We start from the raw sequence: 19692 nt of genomic DNA on the forward strand, positions 1-19692 counted from the left end.
GGGCCTTTTTCTTTCTCATTTTTATCTTCCCCCCCCTTTTTTTTTTTTTTTGGTCTTTTGTCTTTTTTGTTGTTGTTGTTGTTGTTGCTATTTCTTGGTTCTTGGGCCGCTCCCGAGGCATATGGAGGTTCCCAGGCTAGGGGTTGAATCGGAGCTGTAGCCACCAGCCTACACCAGAGCCACAGCAACGCAGGATCCGAGCCGCGTCTGCAACCTACACCACAGCTCACGGCAACGCCGGATCGTTAACCCACTGAGCAAGGGCAAGGATCGAACCCGCAACCTCATGGTTCCTAGTCGGATTCGTTAACCACTGCGCCACGACGGGAACTCCTATCTTCCCCTTTTTAATGACAGGAACTCCCTGGATTCTTAACCCAGTGCACCCCAGCAGGAACTCCTGGGTACTGTTTTGAACCCTTGGAAACTAATTTGTTTCTTATTGCTGCCCTAAAATATTACTACAATTTTAGTGGCTTATTAAACCACAAATATCCTCTTATAGATAGGATCAGAAGTCCACAGTGAATCTTCAAGGGCTAAAATCAAGTAGGATCCCTTCCATTTGGGGTTTCTGGTGAAGAACCTGTTTCTTTGCCTTTCCCAGCTTCCAGAGGCCATTCTCATTGCCTGGCTTGTGACTCCACGTTGCTTCTCCTTTCCTGCCCCCACTTCTGTCATCACATCTTCTCTCTTGGCTTTCTTAGCTCCCTCTTACAAGGACCTTTGTGATTACATTTAGTTCCCACCCAGAGAACCCAGTGTAATCTTCACATTTTAATCACATCTGCAGAGTCCCTTTTGCCATAAAAGGTTCTGGGGATGAGCTCGGGGATGTCTTTCGGGAGCCATCACTCAGCCTACCGCAGATACCTCTTGCCACCCAAGAGTTTCCGACTGTGCTAATGGTTGCTTACTCTCTTAGTCCAGTCCTTTATGGTTTCGCCCTGACACCAGTCTTATTGGCATTCATGCACCTGCAACCCAGAAATGCAGGGAAGTTGCACCCTGTGAGCTGCACCCTTGACCAATGAGAGATGGAGCTCATACTCCTTTTTGCTCGCTGAATGGACAGTTCTGAGACTTGCTGCATAAAGCTTCTCAGAAGGTCCCATAGAATCAAGCACCAGTTACTCAGAGCAGTGTTAAAAACACATCCCTGTATTGTCTTTTCCTCCTCTACCTTTTCATTTCCTGGCCCTTAGTTCTATCCCCATGGTAACTCCCCATATAAGCTCCTACACGTAAGCCTTTGTCTCAGACTCTGCTAGATTAGAAGAACAAAAAAGGAGTTCTCTTGTGGCGCGGCAGGTTAAGGATTCAGCATTGTCGGTGCATTGGCTTGGTCACTGCTGTAGCATGAATTTGATCCCTGGCCTGGAAATTTTCACGTGTTTAGCCAAAAAAAGAACAAAAAAAACCTCCTGGAAGTTAACACACAGCTGATGTGAGAAAGTAGAAGTATGAAAAGAAAAAAATTGCAGAAGTATCTCAGAAAATAGAGCCAAAAAGAAAAAAGAGGCTTTAAGGCAAGAATAGATAGAAAAAAACAGCTCAAGATTTGGATAATAGGAATTCCAGAAAAAAGGGGTGAAAGAAATCAATAAAGTTATTTAAGAAATTTTTGCAACACTAAAGGACATGAATTTCCAGACATGAAAGGGTCCTCCAAGTATTTTACCCAAAGGGTGAAAGATGAAATATCAAGACCTATGACCTCAATTTCAGAATAATTGTAATAAAGAGAAGATCCTATAAGTTTCCAGAGGAAAAGGAAAAGGGGTTTTTTGGTTTTGGTGGTTTTTGTTTTGTTTGCTTTTTCTAGCCTAACCTGAGGCATATGGAAGTTTCCAGACTAGAGGTTGAAATGGAGCTGCAGCTGCTGGCCTACAGCACCACTAGAGCAGTGCGGGATCTGAGCCTCATCTGTGACCTACACCACAGCTCACGGCAATGCCAGATCCTTAACCTACTGAGCAAGGCCAGGGATCAAACCTGCATCCTTGTGGATATTCGTCTGGTTTGTTACTGCTGAGCCAGGACAGGAGCTCCAACGGGGGGTTCTTTAAAAGGATCAGGCATCGGAATGGCTTTGGACTTCTCAAGGGTGGTATCAACACTAGAAGATGAGGGAGCAATGCCCTCAAAATTCTGAAGGGAAATTCCTTCCATCCTAGAATTTTGTATTCGGCCAAACAGTTAATGGGAAGCATTTCCCAGACACATTTAGATTACATTTTTCTGAGGGAACAACCCTCTAGTCTCAGTACCTTGGGGAAAAAAAAAAGTTATTTTTTTTGCTCACATTTCAGGTAGCTGTGACTCTACAGCCCCTCTTCTGCCTCAGGGTCTTCATTCAGGATCCAGGAGGAAAGAGCAGAACCTGGAAACCGCTCTTAAAGCTTCTGCTCAGATACCACGTCATATTCTGTTGGTCAGAGCCAGTGACGTGTCCAAGCTGGTCCCAGGGACGTGGGGAATTACAGTCATCTGCAGGGAGGCGCTAGAGGTCGAGTGGCAAAGGACGGGAATACATCTTCGGCACATCCCTGGGAACAGTAACCTACCAAGCAGTGTCTCAGAACTGTACCTCCTCATCCCCTTTCTCAGGAAGCCGCTCAGGATGTGTGCCTCTGAAATGAGTCAACCAAGAAAGAGGATGGTGGGATACAGGAAGTACACACTGCACCCAGGAGAGGAGGGAGGGGAACTCGGATGCCAGCTGGGCCCTGGGGCAGGAGCAACCAGACCAGATCAGAGGCAGGTCAGAGAGCTTCCGAGGTACTTCTTTAAGAAAATGAGGAGTTCCCATCCTGGCTCAGGTGGTGATGAACCCGACTAGAATCCATGAGGACGTGGATTCGATCTCTGGCCTCCCTCAGTGGGTTAAGGATCTGGTGTCACTCTGACCTGTGGTGCAGGTCACAGACGGCTTGGGTCCCCCGTTGCTGTGGCTGTGGTGTAGGCCGGCGGCTGCAGCTCCAACTCAGCCCCTAGCCTGGGAATTTTTGTATGCCATGGGTATGGCCCTAAAAAACCAAAAAGAAAAACGAAAGAAAATGAAAGGAGGTGCTCGGACTCCAGTCAGCGTTGGGCACTGTTGGGGTAGACCCCAGACTCTAGGCCAGACAGATGGCTTCTTGGTGACTGGGCGTGATGGCCTCCATGCGTCAGAGATCTCTCCAGAACCACCTGGAGGAGAGCAAGGTTCTGCAGCCTGCAGTCGGCCACCTGGACTTCCCTGGGATCCCTGTGCCAAAGAAGGCTGCCCTGAGAGCTGTCAGCCTCCACCTCAGGGCTGGGCCCCTCCTGGAAGTACCTGGAAAGCCCAGATCCAGGACAGCAAGACCTCCAGGGGGAAAAAAATAAAAGTGAAATTGAAGAAAATCTGATGTGAATGAATTTAGTATGAATGGAAGTAGATAACTGGTAGTTTGGAGGTGAAGGCATGATTGGTATCTAGAAAGCCAAGCAAATTTTAGAAAATATTAATTCTAGGGAAAACATCATATTATCCAGGAAAAGAAAATCATAGCGATTACAGCTCAGCTCTGAATTGCCTTCATAATAATGAAAACACTGAATACTGATGTAACTAAATTTGGGGGAAGGGACGCACAGAGAGAATGGAAGTTCACATAGTGAAGTCAATTGAACTAATTTCCTTATCTGTTGAAGTCTTCAACAGGTAGAGCCTAAGATGAGGTTAAAAAAAAAAAAGTAGGAGTTCCCTTGTGGATCAGTAGGTTAAGGATCTGGCATTGTCCCTGCTGTGGCTCTGGTCACTGCTGAAGCGCAGGTTTAATCCCTAGCCCAGGAACTTCCATGTGACATCAAAAAGCCGAAACAATTTAAATATATGAATATAAAAATAATCAGTGAAAAGGGTTAAACCTAGATTTTACTCTTCAAGAATGGAGGGTGGGGGAAGGGGCTGAAACTGCTGTTGTCTTAAAGCCATGTAGAGCCAAGCAACACTTCAAAGGATTGACTCTCATAACAAACTCATTTAGTAGTTGTCCTTGTGGCACAGTGGGTTAGGGATGCAGCGCTGTCACTGTAGCAGCTTGTGTTGCTGCTGTGGTGTGGGTTGGATCCCTGGCTGGGGAACTTCCACATGCTGTGGCCCAGGCCAAAAATAAATAAATTAATTAATTAATTAATTAATTAAATATTGAATTTAAATAACAGTCCCCCAATCTTATGCAAAAGAAGAAAGAAATGATTCTCTTACTCAAATGAGGCATCGTCCTAATGCAGTGTCCAACACGGGCCCATAGAGGGCTCAAGAGGGCCTTGACCACTTTTGAACTCTGTACAAACGATGTTTAAAGCTGGCTGCTTTACTAAATTCGCCTATTGACCTTTGATCCTCACTTGATAATATTTGCTATCTGCTGACCTTGAAGTCCTGGGAACATAGTATGGTCAGAGATCTCAAGAAACCTGGGAGGCAGTGCTCAATGTGAAGGCATTTACAAGAAATTTCAGGGTTGTTCACTAATAGTATATCCTTCTGCCTCCCCATGGACATAGGAAAAGTGCTTAAAAATCCAACATTTTGCAATTTTTATCTTCCTTTACATCTTTTTATAAAATAGGAAATCTATTTAAAATCAAATGTTATTTTTGTGGTGACTCAGTGTATGGGACATATTTTGTCATTCTTTTTCTTTTTTCTCTTTTCTTTCTCAGCTGTATCTGTGGCATGTGGAAGTTTCTGGACCAGGGATTAAATTTGAACCTTAACCCATGCACCCAGCTGAACCTGGGCTGCCACAAAGACAACGCCAAATCCTTAACTCACTGTGCCACAGCGGGAACTCCAATTTTGTGGTTCTTGATAATCTCCCAAAAGATATCTTTGTAAGTTATCTTGTCCATTAGACATGGGCAAGTTTTTAGAAACTAGGGGTTCTGCTTGTGTGTGTTTATTGGTTTTGTTGTGGTGTTGGAAATAAAACTAATCCATAATGGAAACAGGAAAGGGTTTTATTTGAGCCACACTGAGGATCATAGACTGGGCGACACAGACCCAAAATGCCCCTTTTTAGGGCTGAACCCACAGTATATGGATGCTCCCAGGCTAGGGGTCCAATTGGAGCTTCAGGTGTCACCCTACACCACAGCCACAGCATTGGCAGATCCAAGCCATTGGAACTACACCACAGCTCACGGCAATGCCGTATCCTAAACCCACTGAGCAAGGCCAGGGATCAGATTGTATCCTCATGGGTACTAGTTGGTTTTGTTTCCATTGCACCACAATGGGAACTTCCCAAAAAACCCTTGAATTGTGTTTTGCCAGACCGCAAAATGGAGAAAGCTTTATAAAGGCAAAAGCTGCAAAATGACACAAGCTGTTTGTCAAGAATTATAATTGGAGTTGGCAAGAAGCAAGTTTGCTTGTTGAGCAAGGGTTGGTTGCAGTCTGAAATGGTTGCATAGTTACAACGGGAGAAATTGAGACCACAAGGGTGCAGCTGGCAGCTATCAGATATCGTTTGGAAAACACAAGGTTGTGTCCTTGAATCTGATACAGTTCAGAGCATTTAAGTTCTTAGTTAAAATATCTGAAACCATGTCCAAAATGGCCACCCAGCTCCAGTTTTGACGGTTTGAACCAGTTACTCCATTTTGATATTTTTTTTTGTCTTTTTTTTTTTTTTTTTTTTTTTTTTTTAAGGCCTTTAGGGCCGCACCCGAGGCATATAGAAGTTATGGAAGTTCCCAGGCTAGGGGTCCAATCAGAGCTGTAGCTGCTGGCCTACACCACAGCCACAACTCAGAGTCCGAACTGTGTCTGCAACCTACACCACAGCTCATGGCAATGTTGGATCCTTAACCCACTGAGCAGAGCCAGGGATCAAACCCGAGTCCTCATGGATACTAGTCAGGTTTGTTACCGCTGCACCTCCACAGGAACTACCTTTTTTTTTTTTAATGTATTCTTTTCTTTAATGGTTAAAGCACATGTACAATGCATATTTAACAGGCCACAAATAAGCCGTTCTGGTTAAGCCAGAATAACTCCCTCTATACTTCAATATATGAAAATCTTCCAGCAGTTGGTAGCACCATATGCTAACAGATGACTGCTAAATATACTTGATTATAAAAATGATGAGCAAATATAGATATGAAACAATTCTGTACAATTGTTGTTCTTACAAAAGGCTCTTTAGAACATTTTGTAAAATAGCCATTTGGTATCCCTACCCCCACTCCTTTAATATCCCATTGGACCTGTAATCTGTTCATTTAGAAATAGGTAACACTCTTTTTTTTAAGATTTTTTTTTTTGAGGGGGGCACATTCAATACATACGCAAGTTCCCAGGCCAGGTATCGAACCCATGCCATTGCAGTGACATTGCCAGATCCTTAATCTGCTAGGCCACCAGGGAAATCCATGACGAGTAGCAGGTGATGTGAGAATCTGTAATAAAATTCAGGGGAGTTCCCATTGTGGCTTAGCAGGTTAAGAACCCCCTAGTATCTATGAGGATGCAGGTTTAATCCCTGGCCTTACTCAGCAGGTTAAGAATTCAGCATTGCTACAAGCTGTGGTGTAAGTTGCAGACATGGCTCTGATCTGGCATTGCTTGTGGCTGTGGTGTAGGCCAACAGCTGCAGCTCCATTTCGATCCCTAGCCTGGGAACTTCCATATGCCAAGGGTGCAGCCCTTTAAAAAAAAAAAAAAGAAGAAAAAAAAATACAGACAGGGTCTAGTGTAATCAATAGTCTTTTTATTGGCATCTGAAAAGGAATCTATTAATATGCATCCAGAGACAGAACAGAGCAGGAGGGCCATTGTGAATAAGCCTGAGGAAAAGCTCGAGTGGAAGCAGAAGGAAATAGCAGTTTATTGGAAATGATATGAGACTGGAATTGGGAAGTGCAAGACATGGTTTAGAATCTAGAGAGAAAAGCATGAATCTGGAGTGTCCAGTAGCCTCAGAAAATATTTTAAGTGAATTTCTTGGCTTTTTTTTTCTCTTTAAGGCCACACCTGGGTCATATGGAAGTTCCCAGCCGAGGGGTAAAATCAGAGCTGTAACTGCCTGCCTACACCGTAGCCATAGCAATACGGGATCCGAGCTGTATCTGCAGCCTATGCTGCAGTTTGTGGCAACACTGGATCCTTAACCCACTGATCGAGCCCAGGGATTGAACCCTCATCTTCAGGGACACTATGTCAGGCTCTTAACCTCCTGAGCCACAGTGGGAACTGAATTTCTATTTTTATTGAACACGGTTTTTAAGAAATCAAATAATCAAGGCTTAGAATAAAATATAATAATCCCCTTCCTGTTAGAGCAAGAAAGGGCTGTGGGTTTGGAGCTGACGTAAATAGAGGCAGGGAGTCCGGAGAGTTGAGGCTTCAGGTCGGTTTATTGACCGGCGAATGGCCAGGAGCCCTGAGAGAAGGCTCAGGCTCCCCGGCTCTAGGGGGCTAGGAGGCTTCATAGGGGCCTGTGGCTGGTGTAACCTGTGTCAAGGTTATCATCAGGCTTCATGGGAGGGGGGGAGGAGGAAAGGATGTGAAAGTTCTGAGATAGGGTCATGGGAAGGGCGAGAAGTTTCCAAGATAGGGTGTGAGTTGAAGATTAACAAAGTCAAAACATAGGGCAGTCATCGTTCCGCAATGGTCTCTCTTGGCAAGATAAGCGGGTTGGCTGGTTGAGTGGTTTGACCTGGCTCTAAGATCCCTCCATTTTGCTGCCAGTAAGGAACAGGTGTGAAGGTCTCATCTGTAGCTACTCCCAGCTGAACGGGGTCGTTGTTGAGGAGGTTTGGGTGGAAGGGATCCGACGATACTGGACCACCTGGAGAGCCACGATGGACTGAACCCGTTGTCAGTGACAGACTCGATGGATCTCTGTAGAAAAGAAGTGAAAGGGAGCAAGTCCCATTGTGGCGCAGCAGAAACGAATCCGATTAGTATCCATGAGGTTTCAGGTTTGATCCCTGGCCTCTCTCAGTGGGTTAAGGATCCCAAGTTACTGTGGCTGTGGTGTAGGCCAGCAGCTGGAGCTCCAATTTGACCCCTAGCCTGGGAACTTCCATATGCCTTGGGTGCAGCCCTAAAAAGCAAAAAAAAAGAAAAGAAAAGAAAAGAAAGAAAAGTGAAAAGGAGCAGTAGCAAATTTCCCTGCCGCCAAAAATAGTAGAAGAACCAGGGGGATGAGAAAAGTGAGGAGGCAGGGGACCAGGGCCATGAGATGCCCTGTTCCTGGAACCAGGTGGCCTATTCTCATAGGCATTTGATATCCTCTCTGACTAGTCCCAACTTGCTTTTATAAAAACAGCAGCTTCCTTGAAGAGCTGCACAAATTCCTCCTTTTTCTGCAGCGAGGAGAGCAAGGCCACTTTTGTTTTGAAGAACAACTGACACAAGGGAATCTATTTTATTTTTTTTTAATTGTTTTTAGGGCTGCACCTGCAACACGTGGAAGTTCCCAGGCTAGGGGTTTAATTGGAGCTACAGCTGCCGGCCTACACCACAGCAATGCAGGATCCTTATCCATTGAGTGAGGCCAGGGATTGAACCTGAGTCCTCATGGATGCTAGTTGGGTTCATTACCACTGAGCCATGATAGGAACCCCTAAAGCTATTTGATCTTGGAGGTAAGCCAATCCACCTGTTATTTCTTTCAAAGATTTAGAGATTTGTTGAGAGAGGAGTATCAGTGGGTTGCCACCATACATGCTACCACTGTGCCAATTGCTGTAGCTATTCCGAGTTCGTTATACTAATCGGGTTCATTACCACTGAGCCACAACGGGAACTCCCTGACTTTTCAAAAATACCTAATTTATCTAGATATTCGCATTATACCCATTCTTTTGTTCCATAAACCTTTCAACAACTTTTGACCAAAAGTTGAAATTTGACTCTCTAAATTTCGTCCTGCTGATTTGGACTCAGTGCTTTATTTACTGACTCTGTACGTGGAGATGATATATATATATTTTTTTTTTTTTTCCTTTTTTGGCTGCACCTGTGGTGTATGGAAGTTCCTGGGCCAGGGATCAAATCCAAGCTGCATCTGTGACCTATGCCACAGGTGCAGCAATGCTGGATCCTTCCTCTGTGCTGGGCCAGGGATCAAACCAGCAAGATCGTGGAGATTAACCCACTGTGCCACAGCTTCAACACCATGTAGATTGCACTTTGAAATATCTTGCACAATTTTATATTCCAGAGCTGGATGCAATGACCTAACCAAGGAGGAGGAAATTGGGATACAGGCAGGAGTTACAAGCTCACTGAAACCTTTTTATATAAAAAGTAACAGTTTTATTGAGCTATAATTCACATACTATAAAATTCATCCTTTTACAATGTACAGTTCAGTAGTTTTCAGTATATCCACAGAGTTGTGGGGATACAACCACCACCAGTATCTAATTCGAGAATGTTTTCATCATCACTGCTGTTTCAAGAGTAACAAATTTGAGTCCCTTGGTAAAATGGCCAGAGGCAGAGCTTCTCTTTGAAAGATTTGGGGGAAAGATGAAGGAATCTAGACTGCAAGTGTTACGGGAGTACAGAGATGCCAGAGACGGCAGGGGCAAGAGAAGGCTTGGTAGGAGGGTGTGGAATTAAGGGACACTAGTTTTCCTGTCTGGATGCAGTAGAGCATCATTTCCAGACATGCTGCGTGAGCGAAGGTCTGGGGATGGGATGGAGTTGAGTTGTGTTTTGTTAGCCAGGAACAGCCTCTCTTAATTGAAATGGAGAGTTCTCGGCTCAGGGTGATCAGTAAGGTTGGAGGCCAAGGGGGTGAACTTCATCCTGAAGTTGTACCCAGGGTGACAGTCAGAAGCTTAATATCCCTGAAACCGGCCCTGCTGGTGCTCTTCAGGCTGAGATCTTGAGGACGAAGAGTGTTAAAACTGCATCTCTGAGCACATAAAAGAGGTGTTGGAGGAGTTGAGAGGCGGTAAGGAGGAGTGAGGACAGAGGTGACAGGATAGGTTTTCTAAAAATGTAGGTATGGGGAGGAAGGCTTGTTGCAAAGGTCAAGAGCCCAACATCACCCAGCACCCCCCTCCTGCTGAACTGAAGGTGACTAAGTAACTACGGTCCGGGTCTGGAGTGGCACTCTGCCGTGTGGATGTCAGTCCTCACCACCGGGAACCCTCTGGGGCCTACTTTCATCCAGATTAGTGCTGCTCAGTCTCCGTGTGTTGAAAGATTTGTTTGCTTTAAAATTTTCCCATCCAGGAGTTCCCGTCGTGGCGCAGTGGTTAACGAATCCGACTAGGAACCATGAGGTTGCGGGTTCGGTCCCTGCCCTTGCTCAGTGGGTTAAGGATCCAGCGTTGCCGTGAGCTGTGGTGTAGGTTGCAGACGCGGCTCGGATCCCGAGTTGCTGTGTCTCTGGCGTAGGCCGGTGGCTACAACTCCGATTAGATCCCTAGCCTGGGAACCTCCATCTGTCGCAGGAGCTGCCCAAGAAATGGCAAAAAGACAAAAAAAAAAAAAAAAAAAAAATTAAATTTCCCCAACCAATCTGTCCTGAATAATGAACTGCTGGAAGTAGGGAATTCAAGTCATACATGCAACGTGCAAGCTTGGGTTTTTTGTTTGTTTGTTGATTGCGTCGACAAAGTTACTGCAGGAATTCCTAAACACTTCGGCTCTTGGTTCCTGTCCCCCGGTCCTCGGACCCACTTCTACGGCAGAGGCGGAGCTTGGGGAAGTGAGGAGAGCCGCCCGGGTCGCTCAGGTAACAGGGGCGGAGCGGGCCTGACTCTGCGTCGCCCCTCTGGGAGGCCGAGCCCGGGCGGGGTCCGAGAAGGACGCGCGGATCGGGAGCCAGGAGCCGGAGCCGCAGGGACCGTGCGCCTGCTGCCGCCGAGCCTGGGACCAGGGAGCCGACGACCGTAAGCGTCGCGCGCAGTTACCGGGGGGCTGGGGCGGCGGGGACAGTGCTCGCAGAAGGCAGGGGCGGGTCGGGATCCCGCGGGCGGGGGACGCTGTCGCCGCGCGCCGTCGGGCCAGGGCTCCCGGGAGACTTCCAGAACGGCCTCCGCTGCCGCCCCCTTTCCCGCCGCCCGCAGCTCCATCCCCCACCCAGGGACTGCGCGTGTCGTCCGGCCCCCGCGCCTCTGGCCTGCGGGCTCCCGGGGCTCCGGGAAGAGGCCCGCGGGCGGGGACGGAGGCGCGGGGGCCCCTTGCTGGCTCTCCCAGGGAGTATCGCTGCCAGGGTTGCGTCTGGCTCACGCAGTGGAACGCACTCATTGGTCACCGGAGCCCTAAAAACGATCTCAGGTCTTAGGGTTGAAACTTGCTCTCTCGCCATCTCTGCCCACTGCCCCAGTTTGCCTCTCTGCTCTGGGGAGAGAATTCCAACCCGCTCAGCTCAGCGCACTGGAAAGGAAATTCTGGTTTGGGGTTAAGGGTTCATGGTGTGGCTGGAGCCGAGGAATGTGGTCGGTGTGAGGATAATGCCACAGAGACCCGAGCCTCGTGCAGCCTCCCTCCCCGCCTGGAAGCTTGTGGAACTTAAGCTTCTGGCCCCTCACTTGCCGGCCTCTTCCCATGCCTCGCGGGTTTGGGGGGTGGCAGTGACTCTAACAATGAACCTGCTTTTGACTCTGAGATTAAGGAGGTTCCCAGGCCAGGGGTGGAATAGGAGCTGCAGCTGCCGGCCTACAGGCCTGCACCACAGCCACAACAACGCCAGATCTAAGCCGCGTCTGTGACCTACTCCACAGCTCATGGCAACACCACGTCCTTAACCCACCAAGTGAGGCCAGGGATCGAACCGCATCCTCATGGATATTAGATTCGTTTCCGCTGAGCCACCACGGGAACCCTGATTTTGACTCCTTTTGAAACTGCGCTCCTCTCTCCCTTCACTCTCCGGACTCTATAAACTTGGAGCTTGGAGCAAAAGCTTGGGTGGGCCCCTGGCGCCAGGAGGGGCGGACAGCCGTCTTTGGGCCCTGCCTCCTTCCAGTTTAGGCAGCTCAGAGCCGCCCTGCACCGGGAGCGGTGGGGCGGGGAGTAGGGGCGGGAGCTGGGGCGGGAGCGGAGGTGGGGGCTGTGCTTTTGGCTCTGCAGCACCCAAGTACACAGACTTTGTGGGGTTTATGAGCTGTTGTGGGAAATTACTAAGAACATTAGGATTTAGGCTTCTTTTAGTGCTACTCTGCAGACGCCCCCGCATTCAGCATAATTTAAACATTTGCGGGAAGTGGCTGCTCGGGGAAAGAAACATCCCCCGGTGTGATGGTCGCTTCCTTTAGGGAGTCAGGGCTCCAGGACGTTATGGGAGCCTTTCATCAGCTCTTGCAGGGCTCACTTAGCAAAAAGCTCTGAGAGTCTCCAGCAGGTTTTCTTTCCCAAATTTCCACACTTACGAAAGCCATGTGATGACCTTCTCTTGTGTCCCTGAGCAAGTGTGGGCAGGGGACACTGGGGGCTGCCCACTGTGTGCAGGCTTTGCCCTGGGCGCCGGGGCTCAGCAAGGCACACGCCTGCATCATGTCTGCAGTTTTGCTGGGGAAAGATGGACCATAAGCGGAATACATTTGTAAAATATAAAGTATATCAAGGAGTTCCTGGTGTGGCTCAGTGGTAACAACCCCAACTAGTATCCATGAGGATGAGGGTTTGATCCCTGGCCCTGCACAGTGGGTTAAGGATCTGGCGTTGCGGTGAGCTGCGGTTGTAGGTCTCAGACATGGCTCAGATTGAGTATCGCTGTGGCTGTGGTGTAGACTGGCAGCTGCAGCTCAGATTTGATCCCTAGCCCAGGAGCTTCCATATGCCGCAGGTACGTCCCTAAAAATAAAAAAAATTTAAAAAAAAAGGTATATTAAAAAGTGATATGTGCTGTGGAGTAAAAACACAGAAAAGAGAAAGGTCGGGGGTAAAGGACAAGGCTCCAGTGAGAGGGGACATTTGAATAATGCTGAGGAGTAAGGGAGGGGTAGGCTGCTTTCTGGAGTGACAGTGACCAGGCCACAGGAAGAGCACGTGCAAAGGCCCCGTGACAGGCATGAGCTTAGCCCGGTGCCATCTATGTTTGTGTTTGCTGAGTGGGGGCCAAGCTGCCACTAGCGTCCTTTGCTGTGTGTGACTTCCTGGATAAACTGAACTGGCTCAGCCTGAGAACAAGAGGCTCCTCTCACCTCCAGTTACAGGAAAGCAAAGTCTTCCCTGGAAAATAAATGCTCAGCAAGGCAGCCAGGGCAAACCTCAGTACCATCTCTCCAGCCCACGTGCTCCCTGTGTGATCCCACCTGCCTCTCGGCTCTGCCTTAAGCACCCTGGCTGGTACGGACTTATGAGAGTGGGATGTCTGTGGGAAGGGGCCCAATGGGGGCAGAGGGATCTTTATTTATTTATTTATTTATGTAAGGGCCACACGAGCGTCATATGGAAGTTCCCAGAATCAGAGCTGCAGCCTCCGGCCTATACCATAGCCCCAGCAATGTGGGATCAGAGCTGCATCTGTGACCTATGCCACAGTTCTTGGCAATACCGGATCCTCAACCCTCTGAGTAAGGTCAGGGATCGAACCTGCATCCTCATGGATACGAGTCAGGTTCATTACTGCTGACCCATAAGGGGAACCCCAGAGGGATCTTTAGAGAAAGGGCATCTGGCCATCAGAGGAAGTGACCTGCTTCCCCAGCTGCCTCCTGCGGTGTCCTGGTTCATGTCTGATGTCTAAATCCAGCACCAGCTGGTGGTCACAGGGAGCCCCTGAGTCATCAGTGCACCTGACCTTCCCTCCCATCGACATAAGAACCCGTTTTGCCCAGGCTTAGTGACTGCTCACCTGCACCTTGACTTTCCTGCCAGCAGCCTGGCCTGGCCCAGACATGGGAAGGCAGGGGCTTCCCAGATTCCAGTTCTCTGTTCTTGAGCTGAGATACTCAAGGACACGGAACACAGCTGAGTTTACAAAATAAGGCAGGGCTGAGTGTGAGCTGCTTGCTACTGCTGAAGAGCCCAGAGCACACCCACTCGGGCTGGAGTAGGCTTGTGGTGTCTGAGGGGCCCCTAGGATCCCAGGCTCAAAACCCACCTCTGGGAGATCCTGCTGTGGCTCAGTGGGTTAAGAACCCAACTAGTATGCATGAGGATGTGGGCTCCATCCCTGACCTCGCTCAGTGGGTTAAGGATCTGGCGTTGCCGTGAGCTGTGTTGTAGGTCACAAATGCAACTCCGATCTGGTGTGGCTGTGGCTGTGGTGTAGGCTGGTGGCTACAGCTCTGATTCGATCCTTAGCCTGGGAACCTCTGTATGCCGCAGGCACTGCCCTAAAAAGCAAAAAAGAAAAAAAAGAGCACAAAAACCCCGTCTCTGGTGGGCCCCTACATCCCTCTCTGAGTGATTCATTCCTTTGGAGCCAATACAGTGAAGTGGAAAGAGAACCGACATAGAAAGAAGAGTGGGCTGGTGTCCCAGCTCTGCCCTTAATGTGTCCCCTTCGTGGACCTCATCCATGAAGTGAGGCTGTTGGGCTATACAGTCTGCAAGACTCCTTGCAGCTCTCACGTGTGATGATTCTGTGGTTAGGAATCCAAAGAGCTCTTCAGAAAAGGAAAATAGGTTAGTGGAAGCGGTCAGTTTTGCTGGGGCCTCTGCCTGGTCCACTGAGGGCAGCTTCGAATAGAGTGAAGGGCCTGGCCCCGGGGGTGGGAGGCAAACCCCCAGGCAGAGGTCGAGGGCCCAGGGTTGAGGCAGAGGCTTACCTCCCAGCCCGCCTGGTGCCCTGTGGGCAGACCATGGGTGGTTCTTGGCCTGGCCCCAGTGGTTTAGGAGCAGGGGCTCCAGGGGCTGTGTGGTCAGGTGGGAAGGGCCCAGCGAGGAGAAAACACCCCAAGCAGATCTCCCAAGAGGGAAACTCATTTTGCCAAAGATCCAGCCACCCCCGTCCCCCTTCCCCGAGGAGGGAGCGGTGGTCACTCTCTTACCTGAACACACGATTGTGCAAACCAAGTTCCAGCCTAACCGCTGCTTCTACCGTCAAGGTTACAGACGGCCCTCTGAATCCCTGGGTTTTGAGGCCTTATATGCCATTCCATATAAGGGACCCGGGCATGCTCGGATTTTGGTATCTGGGTGGTCATGGGACCCACCACTCCTGAGGACTGACTCTTTACTTTCCTGAGGGAGGTCATAGGTCAGCCTTTGTCACCAGAGAGCCGCTCTTCTTACTCTCCAAAGCCTATCCTGCGAGGGTTCCTCAGACAGGCTCAAAGCCCTGGAGTGGGGTCTGCCTGTCCTCTGGACCCCTCGTCTGTGGCTTGGCTTTGCTGTCTGGCCAAGGCGCCGGAGTCCTGCAGAGCCAGTTTTGTACGTGGCCCGCCTTCTGCAAAGCCACACCTTTTGGGCCCCGGGGGCCCAGCTGAAAGTGCTTGCCTTGGGAAAGACAAAAACGCTCTTCTCTTGGAGAGTTCAAGGCCTTTCAGAGGATTCTCTAGCTAACCCACAGTCAGAGACCACAGCCCTGGCCTGGGTCAGGAGGAGGAGTTTTGCTGCCTGTAGGAAGATGGATCCACAGACTGGATTTACATGGCTTCTGGGCACCTACACGCGGGGTTTATTACTTATCCTCTTTATGCTTCATTGGTAAATCTCTTTACAACAGAAAAAACGACCCGTGATTCTCAGGGTTATTATACCTGGGACGATGTGCTCCCGGAGCCCTCCCACCCCATGGCCAGGGCTTCTTTGGGCTTCCTCACCGGAGGTGGTGGTGCCCAGACTTATGTTCTAGAAGGGTTCCGGGCGTGCCTGTCGTGGGCCCGTCGGGCTGGCTCTGGCCAGCTGTGGCCTGCAGCGTGGGCCGCCCACCCTTGCCGAGGATGCCACCTCGGGGCGTAGCAGCCAGCCTGGGCCTTGGCCTTCTCTGTGGCGTGAGTGACCTTTGCTACCTCGTGTTTCGACTTTCCAGTTGGACTGCTCTTCTTGTTGGAACTGGAGAGATTTGCACCTTTTGGAAAGTCAGAGAAACCCTGGTTCCAGCCAAGCGCCACCCTTTCAGTGCCAAGGGCTCGGGGAAGTCTGACTGTCTTACCCACTCTTCGGGGGAAAATGGCTATACTTCCCGTTTTTTCACCTGTGAATCAAGTTGACCCTGTGAGGAGGCAGGAGCGGGCAGGCCTGGCCACCAGGTGGCAGAAGGCAGCCCCCTGCCCTCAAGCAGTTTTGTGCCCCCTTCTCACAGGCAGGGTCACAGTGATACTGTCAAGATGGACCATCTTGGAGTTCCTGCTGTGGCACAGTGGGTTAAGGATCAGACTGCAGTGGCTTGGGACATCGTGAAAGTTCGGGTTTGATCTCTGGCTTGGTGAATGGGTTAAAGCATTGGCATTGCCGAAGCTGTGGCATAGGTTGCAGATGGCACAGGAACTTCTGTGTACCAAGGGAGCGGCCACAAACAAACACACGCACACACAAAACCCAGAACAGCTTCATTTCAGTTGTCCCTGCCTCTGGACCTTTGGCTGAACATCAGAAGTGTTTTTAGCCTTTTGTGACTTTTTAATTTGTTTTTGCAACCTAGACTTGGCCACAAGCAAATAACCCCCAGCAAGACACCACCAACCCAGAATATTCTGAGCCTGGCCCCAGGGCCTCTCTGCGAGAAGCACAGGGACCCTTTGTGTGTCAGAGAAGAAAGCCAGCTCAGGTTGCCTCCTGTGGCCCAGCTCACAGTGCTATAGGGTTACACGCACTGAGGAAGCTTCCAGACCAGGTGGGAGCACATAGTTGAGGAAAAGCCAACTGGGGAGGGGAGGGGGGTCAGAGCGTGACCCACGGTGGGAGGAAATCCAGCAGGTGGATTATCTCCTGAAAAAGGAGACTTTCTCCCCTCGAAGAGAGAATGCCACGAATGGACGTTCCACGGAAGGTGGTGTTTTTCCCTCATAGACAGTGAACTGTGACCCCTGTGTGGGGGCAGGGGGCGGGTCTGTTCCCCACTGTGTTGTTTTAATAAAAGTCTCCCTGGAAGCTTGTGTAAGTGAGTTTGTAGTGGCCCCCGCTTCCATCTCAGGGGTGTTTAAAACCTGTGGGAGTTCCCACCGTGGCGCAGCAGAAACAAATCCGACTAGGAACCATGAGGCTGCGGGTTTGATCCCTGGCCTCGATCGGTGGGTTAAGGATCCAGTGTTGCCATGAGCTGTGGTGTAGGTCACAGACGAGGCTCTTGGATTCTGCGTTGCTGTGGCTGTGGTGGAGGTTGGCAGCTGTAGCTCTGATTGGACCCCTAGCCTGGAAACTTCCATATGCCATGAGTGTGGCCCTAGAAAGCAAAACAATAAAATAATAAAATAAAATCTGTGGAGGTTACCGTCCCCTCTCTGAAGTGCTCAGGGCCAGCCAGCCCAGCCACGTGGTTCCCCCCTCACCCTCCCGGACCTTCCAAGCGGGTGCTGAGGCTGCCTTTGCTCGGGCCCCAGAGCTGAGAGCCCCCTCCTCATCCCAGGCCGTGCTTCCCGCGCCTTCTGCCTTCCAGCCACGCCGGCCTGTTTCTCTGCTCTTCCCTCTCACAAGGGTCGATCCTTAACTCCCCGTCTGGTTCAGGTATCACTTCCTCAGGAAAGGCTCCCTCTGCTTCAGGCCAGGCCCCCGTCCCCCACCTCTAGGGTTCTCAGGATTTAAAGACAAAAGGGGAACCCTGTGCGGGTCCCTTTACCTGTGTTAACTCAGTGAGGGGTGCGCTTTATTCTGCCCCCCTTACAGATGGGGAGACTGAGGCTTGGAGAAATGAAGCCACTGGCCTGAAGTTCCCTGGCCTGTGGCTGCAAGTGGTATGGCCAGAATTCACAGCAGACCCTTGGTGCCTGCCCGCTAGCCCGGTTGCCTCCTGACTCCATGAAGTTTTCATCAGATCAGCAGTCACTAATTGCATTTTTTCTGTCTATACAGGTGTGTGTGTGGGGGGGGTGCTGGGGTCAGGGGTGACCCTCCAAGGTAGATACTGTTGTGCCTTCAATCAGGCCCCAGAAGAGGATTACCCCTAAGAAGTCTACGCCCCCCACACACACTGTTTTTACTTTTTGTTTGTTTGTTTGTTTTTCCTTTTGCTTTTTAGGAACACATATGGAGGTTCCCAGGTTAGGGGCCCAATCGGAGCTATAGCTGCCAGCCTACACCACAACTCAGGGCAACGCCAAATCTTTAATCCACTGAGCGAGGCCAGGGATCGAACCCGCATCCTCATGGATACTAGTCGGGTTTGTTACTCCTGAGCCACAACGGGAACTCTTGCTTTCACTTTTTAACCTCCCTTTGCTTTTGTCTACAAGCAGCATTTTTCCTTTCGCCTGGGTGCTACTCCAGGCTGCTCTCCCAGGGCTTGGCTCCAGGCCTTGGAGGGAGATTAAATGTGGCACTTGTCACAGTGCAGAACATTCTAATCTGCTCAGCTCTGCCAGCCTTGCCCTTGGGCCTTCCCCCCGATCCCCCGGGGCCCTGGCCCCTGGGGTTCAGGGAAACAGCTGTGGGTGGACAGCCTGGCCCACTGCTGGGCTGTACAGAATCAGGGGGGCCCCACCGAGGGTTTCCCCATCCATCCTGGGCCAGAGTGGTCTCTGTACAGTGAGCAGGCCTGGAAGTTTCAGGCATCACTGCTGGGGAGCCCCTGGGGGCCCTGGGCTCAGCCGACCGTCGGGGGGCCTGGTGGAACATTGTCATTCTGTGTTGCCCGCCTTGGCAGGCTGGACTGGTGCAGAAGCAAAGCCATCTGTTTTCGCCTGTCTGCTGCGTGTGCCTTTCGCCTTCCCCCAAGGAGGAGCAGCGAGGCTGGTAGGGCGGTGAGGGGGCCGAGGCTGAGGAAGCGCTGAGCCCCCAGCCTGGGCTTCCTCTGGCCTGGCGTCTGGGAGGCACACATGTACCCTCTGTCCCAAGGACGTCTGCTGGGCTGGCCTCTTCCCCAGAAAGAGCACGAGGTTCCCATGCCCCTGTGAGCCTGACTCACTGCCAGGGAGATGGGAGAGCGGGATGGGGGTGGATGGTCCCACCTGCAGGCCGGAGCTGGCCTTGCCTGCAGGCTCAGGGCCATGTCCCCCTCTCGGCTTCTGCTCTCGAAAGACATTGGGGCATTCGGCTTGGAAAGCATTTGGCCCAAGCCACATACATGTCTAGCGCCGAGTGGGAGTTAGCTAAAACTTCCTATGATTTTAGGAGCATTTTCTTTTTCTTTTCTTTATTTTTCTTCTCTTTCTTTTCTTTCTTTTTTTTTTTTTAGAGCTAGGGGTCGAATCCGAGCTGTAGCTGCTGGCCTACACCACAGCCACAGCAACATGGGATCTGAGCCACGTCTGCAACCTACACCCACAGCTCACGGCAACGCCGGATCCTTAACCCACTGAGCGAGGCCAGGGATCAAGTCTGAATCCTCATGGATACTAGTAGGGTTCATTATCACTGAGTCACGATGAGAACTCCAAAGAATTTTTATTTTTTATTTTTTTATTTTTTAATTTTTTTTGTCTTTTTGCTATTTCTTTGGGCCGCTCCCGTGGCATATGGAGGTTCCCAGGCTAGGGGTCGAATCAGAGCTGTAGCCTCCGGCCTACGCCAGAGCCACAGCAACGCAGGATCCGAGCCGTGTCTGCAACCTACACCACAGCTCACGGCAACGCCAGATCGTTAACCCACTGAGCAAGGGCAGGGACCGAACCCGCAACCTCATGGTTCCTAGTCGGATT

The 19692-nt window shown here is 50.3% G+C and overlaps 2 protein-coding genes and 1 long non-coding RNA gene across 3 annotated transcripts in view; 1 reads left to right on the top strand and 2 right to left on the bottom strand.

Annotated features, from left to right (window-relative positions):
- Window positions 1-7377: 7377 nt before the first annotated feature.
- Window positions 7378-15590, bottom strand: LOC146398824 (uncharacterized). Its single transcript, XR_014817452.1, has 2 exons — window positions 14947-15590; window positions 7378-7882 (listed from the first exon to the last, which is right to left on the bottom strand). It is a non-coding gene; the product is annotated as an uncharacterized LOC146398824 (long non-coding RNA).
- On the bottom strand, window positions 10690-14313 carry LOC146398825 (uncharacterized). Its single transcript, XM_084979254.1, has 2 exons — window positions 14055-14313; window positions 10690-13945 (listed from the first exon to the last, which is right to left on the bottom strand). Exon 2 carries the CDS (start codon window positions 11252-11254, stop codon window positions 10736-10738), a length of 519 nt encoding a protein of 172 aa, XP_084835380.1. The 5' UTR covers window positions 11255-13945; window positions 14055-14313; the 3' UTR covers window positions 10690-10735.
- The window catches only part of EPHX1 (epoxide hydrolase 1), a 37758-nt gene continuing 28778 nt past the window's right edge, over window positions 10713-19692 (top strand). The window contains 1 exon segment of the mRNA NM_001435000.1: window positions 10713-10896. The gene's annotated coding sequence lies outside the window, so the exon portion shown is untranslated.

The sequence above is a fragment of the Sus scrofa genome, chromosome 10 (assembly GCF_054392235.1).
Source record: "Sus scrofa isolate SSC_HxYL_T2T_F1_AM1 chromosome 10, Sscrofa_HxYL_maternal_Yorkshire_Landrace_v2.0, whole genome shotgun sequence".
Lineage (NCBI taxonomy): Eukaryota > Metazoa > Chordata > Mammalia > Artiodactyla > Suidae > Sus > Sus scrofa.